This window comes from Bos indicus x Bos taurus, chromosome 19 (assembly GCF_003369695.1).
Source record: "Bos indicus x Bos taurus breed Angus x Brahman F1 hybrid chromosome 19, Bos_hybrid_MaternalHap_v2.0, whole genome shotgun sequence".
Taxonomy (NCBI): Eukaryota; Metazoa; Chordata; class Mammalia; order Artiodactyla; family Bovidae; genus Bos; species Bos indicus x Bos taurus.
Window position 1 is genome coordinate 12,427,071 of NC_040094.1, and position 13,599 is coordinate 12,440,669.

A 13,599-nucleotide genomic window follows, 5' to 3' on the forward strand; every position below is an offset into this window, starting at 1 on the left:
GCCTCTGATAAAATAGTGTGCCTTCTCTCTGCTGTTCACACATCCCGCCAAAATTACACATACACTAATTTACTGAGGCTGGGTAGCAAGTGGTTTAAACTCCTTCCAGAGTGTACAATTAAATATAGCTTTCTATTTTGGGAAAGCCTTGTAAAATGTATTTGAAAAGTAATATTAACTGGTCCAAAAGATCATCTTTCCAAACCACACTTGAGCTCACTTTATGGTGTTTACTTTCTGTCAAAACTTAGAAAAAACATTCACAGTTAACTTCCATAATATAAAATGTCTGTCTCATTAGGCATTAAAGAAGCATTGGTCAACAGGTATAATGCTATTAGACTGTATAGCTAATGCGAATGTGGACATGACCTCCCAAATAGATCAAAGACTAATCTCTTTGACAGTTACAAGATGGCAGAACTTGCCATGGGCCTTTTGCTGTTGCACATTGAAAGTATTTGTTTGGAAAGCATGCCTGAGGGATGAGAATGTATTTATAAGGATGAGCAGGTAAAAGTAAAAGGTTGTCTTTTGACATTTCAACTAATCCCTTCCAGCCTTTGGTTTATTTAACATTTAGGCTATTTGCTGGCAGGATAAACTGGCTTTTTCACATATGTTTTATGTCATTTTAAATTGGGCATTGATTTTTGTGCCTGATAATTCCTAAGTGTACAATGAAATAGATTCTGATGTCATTAAAATGAGGTGTACTAGCTTTCTACCTTTTCCAAACTCTTACTTTTGCTTTCCCTAATTAAATGTGTTCACCCAAAGACAATTTTAAAATTTACTTTTAAAACTCCTTCTTTATATAATAAAAAATATTTCAGAGTTAACCTTTATATATATTTACTTTTAAAAGTTTTTTTTTCTTTACTTTTTACCTAAAATAATTTCCCTAGGTAAAATATTGGCAGTATTTTAAAGGCCATTTGGATTGTAAGAACTTGAAAATTTTCAACAAGTTGAAATAATGTACTCATACATAAAAGTTAATTCATTTTAAAGAAAAATAACAGACTGAGGAGATAGAATTTTGTTTATTTGACCTAATATTTGCTATATTAGGTCTTCCCAGGTGGCGCTAGTGGTAAAGAAGCCACCTGCCAATGCAAATAAATGTAAGAGACGTGGGTTCGATCCCTGGGTTGGGAAGATCCCCTGGAGTAGGAAATGGCAACCCAGTGCAGTATTCTTGCCGGGAAAATTCCACGCACAGAGGAACCTGTTGAGCTATAGGCCATGGGTCACAAAGAGTCAGACGTGACTGAACACACATGCACACATTTGCTGTATTGCCTCAAATAACTTAAAACTCAGTTCAGTTCAGCTACTCATTCGTGTCAGACTCTTCACGACCCCATGAACCACAGCACGTCAGGCCTCCCTGTCCATCATCAACTCCCAGGGTCCATCCAAACCCATGTCCATCGAGTTGGTGATGCCATCCAACCATCTCATCCTCTGTCATCCCCTTCTCCTCCTGCCCTCAATCTTTCCCAGCATCATGGTCTTTTCAAATGAGCTGACTCATTTGAATGGTGGACAAAGTATTGGAGTTTCAGCTTCAACATCAGTCCTTCCAATGAACACCCAGGACTGATCTCCTTTAGGATGGACTGGTTGGATCTCCTTGCAGTCCAAGGGATTCTCAAGAGTCTTCTCCAGCACCGCAGTTCAAAAGCATCAATTCTTCGGCGCTCAGCTTTCTTTATAGTCCAACTCTCACATCCATACATGACCACTGGAAAAACCACAGCCTTGAATAGACGGATCTTTGTGGACAAAGTAATGTCTCTGCTTTTTAGCATGCTATCTAGGTTGGTCATGGGGGTAACAGTAAAAATCTCAAAAATCTTTTTAAGATTGTTGTAGGAATTAAATGAGATAATGATGCATGTTAAGCACTGCACTGTGCATGGAACATTATAGCAGTTTGGTAGATATTGTTATCATTTATTAATAAGATCTTTGATTCCCCACTTTTCCAATTTTGACTTTCTAATTAGCTAATTTATTATCAATTTCTATTCTTGGTTTAGAAATTATTTATTTAACATGACTTAAGCCAATGCCAAAGAATGCTCAAACTATCGCACAATTGCACTCATCTCACACGCTAGTAAAGTAATGCTCAAAATTCTCCAAGCCAGGCTTCAGCAATACGTGAACCTCCATATGTTCAAGCTGGTTTTAGAAAAGGCAGAGGAACCAGAGATCAAATTGCCAACATCTGCTAGATCATGGAAAAAGCAAGAGAGTTCCAGAAAAACATCTATTTCTGCTTTATTGACTATGCCAAAGCCTTTGACTGTGTGGATCACAGTAAACTGTGGAAAATTCTGAAAGACATGGGAATACCAGACCACTTGCCTCTTGAGAAACCTATATGCAGGTCAGGAAGCAACAGTTAAAACTGGACATGGAACAACAGACTGGTTCCAGATAGGAAAAGGAGTACGTCAAGGCTGTATATTGTCACCCTGCATGGGCAGAGTACATCATGAGAAATGCTGGGCTAGAAGAAGCACAAGCTGGAATCAAGATTGCCATGAGAAATATCAATAACCTCAGATATGCAGATGACACCATCCTTATGGCAGAAAGTGAAGAGGAACTCAAAAGCCTCTTGATGAAAGTGAAAGAGGAGAGTGAAAAAGTTGGCTTAAAGCTCAACATTCAGAAAATGAAGATCATGGCATCTAGTCCCATCACTTCATGGGAAATAGATGGGGGAACAGTGGAAACAATGTCAGACTTTATTTTTTTGGGCTCCAAAATCACGGCAGATGGTGATTGCAGCCATGAAATTAAAAGACGCTTACTCCTTGGAAGGAGGATTATGACCAACCTAGATAGCATGTTAAAAAGCAGAGACATTACTTTTCCAACAAAGGTCCGTCTAGTCAAGGCTGTGGTTTTTCCAGTGGTCATGTATGGATGTGAGAGTTGAACTGTGAAGAAAGCTGAGTGCCGAAGAATTGATGCTCTTGAACTGTGGTGTTGGAGAAGACTTGAGAGTCCCTTGGACTGCAAAGAGATCCAACCAGTCCATTCTAAAGGAGATCAGTCCTGGGTGTTCTTTGGAAGGACTGATGCTAAAGCTGAAACTCCAGTACTTTGGCCACCTCATGCGAAGAGTTGACTCATTGGAAAAGACTCTGATGCTGGGAGGGATTGGGGGCAGGAGGAGAAGGGAATGACAGAGGATGAGATGGCTGTATGGCACCACTGACTCGATGGACATGAGTTTGAGTGAACTCCGGGAGTTGGTGATGGACAGGGAGGCCTGGCGTGCTGCGATTCATGGGGTCGCAAAGAATCAGACACTACTGAGTGACTGAACTGAACTGAACTGAACTGAAGCCAAGTTTATCTTGTTCCTTAAACTTAAGTACTTTTTGTCTTCTCTTGGTGGGTTACTGGATTCTGTCAATGACTGGCAACTGTTGAATCCTTTTTGACTTTTCCCTCTCTAATAAGCCCCATCCCCATATCTTCTTTGTCACTTAAGTGCTATGTGTTATGAACCGGCCCTCCTTTCGCTTCTCTTTGCCTTTCCTAGTAAGGCCCTCGTTACCCTTGTACCAAATACATGGCATGGTTTCTTAACTTCTGTACACTGTAATCAGAGTTACATTTGTATTTACTTGATGGCCGTTTGTACTCATTCGTTTCTATTCCTGTAAGCTCTTGCTAGGCAGAAAATATTTTTCACTTACCTTTGTATTCTTACTGCCTATCACAGATACCTTGCACACAGCTAAAATTATAAATATTGAACAGAATTTAATGGGGTTTTTTTGTTACCAAAAATTTCTTCTTTTCATTATATCAATTTTTATAGTTTAGATGCTATTTTTAATGTTTCTACAGCATTCTTGAAAGCAGCTTAAAGCATAACTCCCCTTTTTAATTCAGTGTATGAAAAATGTAAAATCATAATACATTATTTCCTTTCACTTAGAACTTACATTTTATAATACAGCATTGTAAATTAACTATGAAAAGTGAAACTGAAAGTAGCTCAGTTGTGTTCTACTTTGCGACCCTGTGGACTGTAGCCTGCCGGGCTCCTCTATCAAAGAAATTTTCCAGGCCACAATACTGGAGTGGGTAGCTGTTACCTTCTCCAGAGGATCTTCCCACCCCATGGATCGAACCCAGATCTCCTGCATTGCAGGCAGATTCTTTACTGTCTGAGCCACCAGGGAAGCCCCCCAAATTAGCTGTATTTCAATTTGAAAAAATAACTTGCATTTTACTTTTTACAGGAAAGAGTTCATTAACTTATATATTTGAATAGGTCAGTCTGATTTGTGTATACCATATGTTCTGACCGTGTATATGTTCATCTCTTTTGAAATGACATACTTCTAAAGGTTCTTATGAAGACCAGATGAAGACTGGGTATGTGGTACCCTTTGGTGTGACAGTTCTACTACTAGGAATGTAGTTTTATGCCCTGTAATTAATTGAGTCTCTTTGAAAAATTATATGGTTATAATATCAACTTCAAGGACTAGATAGTCCAGAAAAGATGCAGAAGTTGAATTTAACACAGTCTCTGTGTTATTGTCTGGATAGAAAATGAATGTAGATGCAGTCACTCGGGAAAGTGAGAAATTCTTGATATCCTTTAATAGTGGAGCCTTTGAGGCAGTAAATATTGTATCAAATGCATTAGTAGTTTCAGCCTTGATTTTTAAATTTGTTTAGATTATCATCAACTGCTTTTATATGCTCTGATTTTTTTTTACACTAACAAGTGTCTTTAGTGTGTATAAAGTTATTTTGCTCTAATTGATGTTTCGTTATTTCTATTGATCTGTCTTAAGATTTACTGAGTAATTTTTCTGCCTTCACCATTATGTTAAACCCATTTGGTGAATTTTTTTCAGCTATGCTATTTTTTTTTATTTCTATTTGGATCTTTTTTATATTTCCACTTTTCTACTGAGATTCTCTAAACTCCAGTCATTAAACCGTATGTTTTTAGGTTATTTAAATATATTTATAACAGCTAAAGTCTTTGCTAATTCCAACGCCTGAGCCCTTTTTCAATTGGTTTCTATTGACTGCTTACTTTTTCCTTGATTACTGATATCTTTCTAGTAATTTCTATTGTAGAGTGGACATTGTGAATGGTACATAATAGAGATTCTGGATTCTGTTATCATTCTCTGGAGAATATTGATTTTTATTTTTTAGGCAGATAAGTTAGTAACTGATCGTTTTGAACTTATATAGACACGATTTGACAATATATTTGGGGATATGTGGGAAAAGCTCAAAGTACAGTCTTTAAATTGTTTTCCTGTGGTTCTTGTTAGCTGCTACTGCTGCTACTGGTGCTAAGTCACTTCAGTTACGTCCGACTCTGTGCGACCCCATAGATGGCAGCCCACCAGGTTCCTCTGTCCCTGGGATTCTCCAGGCAAGAACACTGGAGGGGGTTGCCATTTCCTTCTCCAGTGCATGCATGCATGCTAAGTCGCTTGAGTCATGTCCGACTCTGCGACCCTATGAACAGCAGCCCACCAGGCTCCTCTGTCCACGGAATTCTCCAGGCAAGAGCACTGGAGTGGGTTGCCATTTCCTTCTCCAGGTTCTTGTTAGGGTTTGGTTTAAATCTTTTTGGGGGTAGTTTAAAACTGACATTGCTCTAAATTGTGGTCCTTATTCCTAACGTGATACCTGGCCATTTGTATGTATGTGTTGTGTGTGTTTTACTTTTTTTTTTAAATATATATCTTGCTTAATTTCCATGTCAGAACATACAGATCTATTTCTTTTTGTATAATAATCCAATATTTATCTCAGAATAAATGTAATATATTTCATTGATCCACTTGATGTCCATTTTGATTGTTTCTTAATTTTCTTCAATACAAAGATGTAATGAATATCCATGTACACACTAACATTTATCTATAGTTACTGGAAAATATAAATACATTTGGTAAATGTTTTTCAGTATTCTACAAATGAAAACAATGGAAATGTTAAATTTGCATTTCTTGGTTTATTAAGGTTGAACATCTTTTCATGTCAGTTACCATTTATCATTACCAGTTAGCCATTTATCATTCATCTTTGATGACTTGCTTTCTCTCAGATTATTCACTTTTAGTAGTGAAATTTTGTTATTGATTGTGTATGAGCTCATTGTGTATTAGGTAACAGAACAGTTTTTCATTTTACTTTCATTGTTATTTATGGTCTGTTTTGATGCCAGGAAAGATTTTTACCGCAGGAATAAGGGATCCATCTTTTTAAAACCAGGATCAAAGCCGGCAGAAAGTTCGGCACAGCGCTGTATGGGCCTCTTTTTCCCCCAGTTTCTTTGAGATATAATTGACAAATAAAAACTGCATATATTTAAGGTGTAAAGTGTGGTGACTTAATTTATATTGTAAAATTACTATAATCAGGGTAATTAACATAAACATTGCCTCACATAGTTACTGTTTTTTCAGTGTGTGGTGAGAACACTTAAGGCCTTAACATATTTCAAGTGTACAATACATTACTATTGAGTATAGTCACCATGCTGTACATTCAGATCCCAGAACTTATTCATCTTATAACTGAAAGCGTCTGCCTGCAACACAGGAGATCCAGGTTTGATTCCTGGGTCAGGAAGATCCCTTGGAGAAGGAAATGGCAATCCACTCCAGCACTCTTGCCTGGAAAATCCCATGGACAGAGGAGCCTGATAGGCTACAGTCCATGGGGTCGCAAAGAGTCAGACACAACTGAGCGACTTCACTTCACTAACTGATAATTTATACTCTTTTACCTAGTATCTCCCAATTTCCTCCACCCCTCACCTACTACCTAACCACATACTTTTGAGTTCAATATGTTTAGCATTTTTAGATGCCATGTATGAGTGAGGTCATGGCTGTGTTTCTCTATGTCTGGCTTATTTCACTAGTATAACATCCTCCAGGTTCATCCATGTTGTTACAAATGACAAGCTTTCCTTTTTATGGCCAAATAATATTCCATTGTATGTACACGTGTGTGTGTATAGTTTACACTTTCTTTATCCATTCAGTCATTTGTCAATGATGCCTGGGTTGTGTCCATATCTTGCATATGTGAAAAATGTTGCAGTGAACGTAGGATTGCACACATCTCTTCAAGACAGTGGTTTTATTTCTTTTAGATATATACCCAATAGTGGATTGCTGGATTATATGGTAGTTCTATTTTTAATTCTTTGGGGGAATATCCATACCATTTTTCATAATGGCTATACCAATTTATGTTCCCACCAGCAGTGTATAAGCGTTCCTTTTACTGCATACCCTTGCTCATACTTGTCATCTTTTGTGATTTTGGTAATGATTAGTGATGTTAAACACCTTTTTATATTCCCACTGGTCATTTGTGAGTCGTCTTTGAAAAAATGCCTGTTTGGGACTTCTGCTCATTTTTAAATCAGGTTTTCTTTTGTTTTTTACTTTTTTTTTGGTTGTTGGTTGCGTGAGTTCCTTTTATGTTTTGGATATAAACCTCTTATCAGATGTGTGGTTCTCCTGTTGCGTAGGTTGTCTTTTCATTTTGTCCGTTGTTTCTTGGGTACAGTGCTTATGTGTGAGCGTTTTAGTTTAATGGAGTCCCACTTGTTTTATTTGCCTTCGTTGCTTGTGCTTTTGGTGTCATATCCAAAAAATCATTGCTGAGACTAAGGAGCTTTTTCCTGTTTTCTTCTGGGAGTATTATGGTCGCAGATTATATATTTAAGTCTTTAATTCATTTTGAATTGATTTTTATATATGGTATAAGATAGGGATCCAGTTTCTTTCTTTGGCATGTGGATATCCAGTTTTCCCACCACCATTCCTAAAGAGACTATCCTTTCTCCATTGTCTGTTCCTGTTGCCCTTGTCTAAGATTAATTAACCATATATGTGTGGATTTATTATGAACTTTTCTTCTGTTCCATTGGCCTGAGTGATTAATGCCTGTACCATATTGTTTTTATTAGTAAAGTTTTTAATAGAAATAAAATTTATAAATTGATGTAAATCAAACTTTTGATTACCAAAGTTTGAAATTAGGAAATGTGTTGCCTTCAGCTTTGTTCTTTCTTCTTAATATTGTTCTGACTATTGAGGGTCTTTTGTGGTTCCATACAAATTTTAGAATTGTTTTTCTATTTCTGTAAAAAAAAGTCACTTTGATTTTGATGGAGATTTTATTAAACCTGTAGATCACTTTGGGTAATAAGGATATTTTAACAATACTAATTATTCCTATCCGCAAACACAAAATCTTTCCATTTATTTGTATTTCTTCAGTTTCTTTCATCAGTGTTTTATAGTTTTTAGTGTAAAGGTTTTTCACCTCCTTGGCTAAATTTATTCCAAAGAATGTTATTCTTTTTGTTGCTATTGTAAATGGGGTTGTTTTCCTCATTTCTTCTTTTTTGGATGGTTTGTTGTTAGTGTATAGAAACACTATTTAGTATGTTTATTTTGATTTGTGTATGTTGATTGTTGTATCTTGCAACCTTATGAATTCATTTATTGGTTCTGAGAGTTTTTTGGTAGATCTTTAGGATTTTCTATATATAAGATCATGTCATCTGCAAACAAACAGTTTTACTTCTTCCTCTCTGATTTGGATGCCTTTTATTACCTTTTCTTGCCTAACTGCTCTGGCTAAGACTTAGTACTTTGTTAAATAGAAGTGGTAAGAGAGGGCACCTCTCATTCCTGACTTCAGAGGAAAAACATTTAGCTCTTCACTTTTAAGTATGATGTTATCTATGGGCTTGTCTCTATGACCTTTATTATGTTGAGTCTACATTTCGCTATGCCTCATTTTTGAAAATTTTATCTGGAAGGATGTTTAATTTTGTCAAATGCTTTTACTGCATCTATTGAGATAATATTTTTATTCTTCATTTTGTGGTAGTGGTGTGTCACATTTATTGATTTATGTATGTTGAACCAATTTGTATTTCAAGGATAAACCCCACTTGATCATGATGTATGATCCTTTTACTGTTCTGTCGAGAGTTTTTTTGCCACTCAAAATACTGGCCTATAATTTTCTCTTTTTTATAGTGTCTCTACATGCTTTGGTATGAGAGAAATGGGGATCTCTTAAAGTAAGTTTGGAAATGTTCTCCTCTCTTCAGTATTTACAGAATCATTTGAGAAGAATTGGTGTCAATCCTTAGTAGAATGGTGTCAATGCTTAGTAGAATTTCAGTTTCACCAATGAAGTTATCTGGTCCTGAGCCTTTCTTTGTTTGAGAGGTTTTTGACTACTGCTTTAATGTCCTTTTTTATATGTCTATTCAGATTTTCTGTGTCTTTATGATTTAGTCTTGTTAGGTTGATTGTTTCTAGGAATTTATCCATTTCTTCTAGGTTATCTACTTTTTAGCAAATAGTTATTTATAGTAGTCTCTTATTACAGTTCTTTGTATTTCTGTAGTATCAGTTGTAATCTTTGCTTTCATTTGTAACATTGCTTGACTCTTTTTTGTTTGCTTAATTATTTAGCAAAAGGTTATCAGTTTTATTTATCTTTAAAAAACAACTCTTAGTTTTATTGAATCTTTTTTTTCTGTTGTTCTTTCTGGTCTGTTTCATTTATTTTTGCTCTTGTCTTAGTAGTTTCCCTCCTGCTGAGATTAGTTTGATCTTTTTCTCTCATTTCTTAAGATGTAAAGTTATGTTGTTTATTTGAAATATTTATTTTTTCTTAATGTAGGCATTTTTTTTTGCTATAGACTTCTCTCTTAGAACTGCTTTTGCTACATCCCATAGTTTGGTTTCTTGTGTTTCCATTTTTGTTTGTATCAAGATACTGTTTGATTTTTCTTTTGATTTCTTTGACCCATTGATTGTACAGGTATATAGTCTTTAATTTCCACATATTTGTGAATATTTCAGTTTTCCTAATGTTACTAATTTCTAATTTCTTACAATTATAGTTGGAAAAGATACTTGATGTAATTTCAGTCTTAAATTTCTTAAGACTTATTTTGTGGCCCATCATATAGTCTATCTTGGAGAATATTCGAAGTGTGTACTTGAGAAGAATGTGTTTTCTATACTGTAGATTTAAACCAAATTATAACAGTAATTGGGACTTCCCAGGCAGCGGTAGCAATAAAGAATCTGCCTGCCAATGCAGGAGATGTAAGAGACTCAGGTTCAATCCCTGTGTTTGGAAGATCCCCTGGAAGAGGAAATGGCAACGCATTCCAGGATTGTTTCCTGGAGAATCCATGGACAGAGAAGCCTGGCAGGCTGAAGTCTATAGGGTCACAAAGAGTCAGACATGACTGAAGCAGCTTAGCACGCATTTTCTTGTTGAAAACTGAGCATGACAGTAATTACATTGAATATAAATAGTCTAAACATCCCAATTAAAAAGCAGAGATTATCAAGCTGAATAACATGAAATAATGAACTACTGATGTATGTTTCAACATGAATGAATTCCAAACTCATAATGCTAGATGAAAAAAAGACACAAATGGTTACATACAGTATAATAACATTTACATAGAATTCTATACAAAGCAAAACAGAAAACAGATCATTGGTTGACCAGGTCAGCAATAAAGGAAATTGCCTGAAGAAGGATAGAAAAATATTTTTAGGAAGTGAAAATATTTTAAATAATGATTGTGATGGTGGTTACATTTATTAAAATTTATCTACATGTACATTAAAAGTTTGAGAATTTTGTCATACATAAATTATGTTTAAAACTGATTGATATTATCACAGAGCTGATTATGTTCATGTATGAATTTAGGTAGTGTTAAGGTGAATGGAAATGTTTTAAATGACCAAAAAAAAAGTTTAGTATGAAAAAAAACATCTTTCTACCCTAATTAAATGATATTCAAAATGTTAGAAGTTAATATGATTTTTAAATGAGCTTTAATTATCTACTGTATTCTTTATATTTTAAAATTATAGGTTGAACTGAAGAGACAGTATAATGATCAGCATTCAAAATTAAGAGGTCTTTTACCAGGTCGTCAATGGTATGAAATTCAAGCATACAGGGCCTTAAACCAGGCCCTTGGTAGGTAAGTGGAGTGAAATTTAATGTAACACTACTGTAATATTATCTCCAACCAGGACTATGTGTACAGCTAGTCTTGCTGCTTTATTCCTTATAAATAAATTTGATGGAATTTTATTTTACTGGAACACTCAGTACTGGTATATTCTCAGTGATTGATGTCAGAAGTGAAAGTTGAAAGAGTCAGTGAAATAAATGAAACTCAGTATTTCTTAAGTTCAAAGATTTATGATTGGTCAGTGAGTGTACAACAGAAGTGCTCAGTAGATGTTTATAGAATTTCACCACCAAACAATAAAATTTTATCTTGTGAACATCAGAACCCAAATGATGATCTTATGGGTGAAAAGCAAACTAAGAGCGATTAAAAACAAACTGTGTTCATGGTACTAGAGAATACAACTCCCTGACAGTAATATTTAATTATAATGTACTCCTTTTTCCAAAGATTGTGGTCCGTTAAGATTTGTGCTTTGTGGAACTAGTTTTTAAAACACCATTTTATACCATAATTTCACATGAGGTCCTACAGCGGGGTTCCCCAACTCATTCTCATCCGTGGCCTGTTAGGAACTGGGCTACACAGCGGGAGATGAGCGGCCAGTTACACTGGAAACCCTCCTAACCATCTTCCCCCCTGCCCCAACCCTCAGCTGCCATCTGTGGGAAAATTATCTTCCATGAAACTTGTCCCTGATACCCAAAGGGTTGGGGACTGCTGTCCTACAAGACATCAACACTTTAAATTTATGAACACTAAAATTATTAGATTATTTATAATCTAACATTTTATCATTTTCTATTTCTGAAATTGTAATTAGTTTATACATATAATAGTTTTTTCCTGTGAAGCTATACAAATAAAATTCGGAAAATTCAAATAGAAGAACACAGGTTAAGGGCAAAATCACAAAAACATGGCCATTTGACACATTTTCAGTTCAGTCAGAAGACCTGCAGCTAATCATTACCTACCCTAACCAATCTAGAAATTATATTTTTCTTGTGTCTTGTTTATTCACATTAGCTCATTTATACCTAAGCAGACCAGAATACATTTCTGTTCAGATTTACATATGCTGATGACATAGGACTGCAACAGCTAAAGTAAGTCCTAAAACACATCACCTACTTCCCTCCCCATCATTTCAGAATGATATTCTGTAGTTGTTTCTGTTCAAACTGAATTATTCAGTTCTATGTTTAACCTACTGATACGGTTAAGTTGCTGCCCTTCTCTTCCTAGAAATCCCACTTGTACTTGGCATCAAGTTGCACTGGAAATTGTCCTTGAAGCATTCCATCTACTTACTTTGTCTCTCCCTGTTGGTTGACCTGTTTGTTGTATTAGAATTTTAATATTCAACAAATAGTTTCTAGGGGAGCCTGAATATTTGTTTTTAAAATTCTTAACTTTTAGTTACTATGTTGAATTTCAGGAAAACAAATATTTTTACATCAGTTGATTATTTTTTCTCTCAGTATGAGCAATACCTTGAATTTTCAGAAACCATCTGAAGCAAAAGTATATTTGTATCTTATTTTGTCATTTATAAACTTTTTCTACATATATTAAGCAGGTTGTGAAGATGAAATTACTTGCCTAATGTCACATAGCTGCTAAATACACCTTCACGTCTTGACCCCACCTACATTTAAAACCTTAAGACTTGCTTTTTCATCCTTATGCCCTGCCTGTATCCACTAAAATTCTCACTATTAAATATAAACATCTCATTATTAAACTATTAAATATTCCATATCCTTTCATTAGTCTTTGCCGTCACATTCAAGTTACGTGCAATTCATCTGGTAAGTTTACCAGTTAAAACCTAGTTGAAGAGGTCATGTCTTACATGAAGACTTTTTAACATTTCTTCAACTAGAGTTATTTACTCTGTAGGAAACCCATAGCATTTTATACTCATCTCTATTATAACATATATCTCATTATATTGGAATAGCCTGTTTATATATCTGTCTCCTTCCCTAAACATGTATTAGACATTTTTACATTCTTAGCAACTGTGTCTCATCTTGGGGCATAGATGCGATGTATATACTTGTTGAATTAGTGAAAAATGCCAGGTTCAGTGCTTTTCCAGCTATACCATATTGAGCAGAGAATTTCTAGAGCTTTGAAACATACTTTTCAAGAATTTCAGAAAAGCATGTGTTTATAATATTGATATATAATACTATAGTTTCATTATTTCATTAATTAAAAAGTGACAGCCTGTTATTTTACTGGTTTTTAGAGAAATGGAATCAACAAGTAGCAACTTATTACAAAGAAACGTCCACTAAAAAATCAAGTGAATGTTTTACAACATATGGTAAAATTTGTAATGTGTATTGATTGACATAAAAGGTGCTTATTACTAAGGCACTGTTCTTATAAGAGATATGTCTAGAAGGACTAAAGTAAGCAGAAACAAATTGAGTTTAAAAAATGTTATCTTTTTTTTAAGCCCACATGGGACTCTTAGCGTATTTGAAGTAATATAAGCCCATGAAATGTAA

General features: G+C 35.1%; 1 protein-coding gene across 3 annotated transcripts in view; it reads left to right on the plus strand.

The window, feature by feature from the left end:
- BRIP1 (BRCA1 interacting protein C-terminal helicase 1) overlaps positions 1 to 13,599 on the plus strand; it is a 182,315-nt gene that overhangs the window by 145,750 nt on the left and 22,966 nt on the right. For all 3 annotated transcript variants that reach the window (XM_027519783.1, XM_027519780.1, XM_027519782.1), the window contains exon 17: positions 10,968 to 11,080. In XM_027519783.1, coding sequence (XP_027375584.1) covers positions 10,968 to 11,080 — 113 coding nt within the window. The remainder of the gene's footprint in view (positions 1 to 10,967; positions 11,081 to 13,599) is intronic.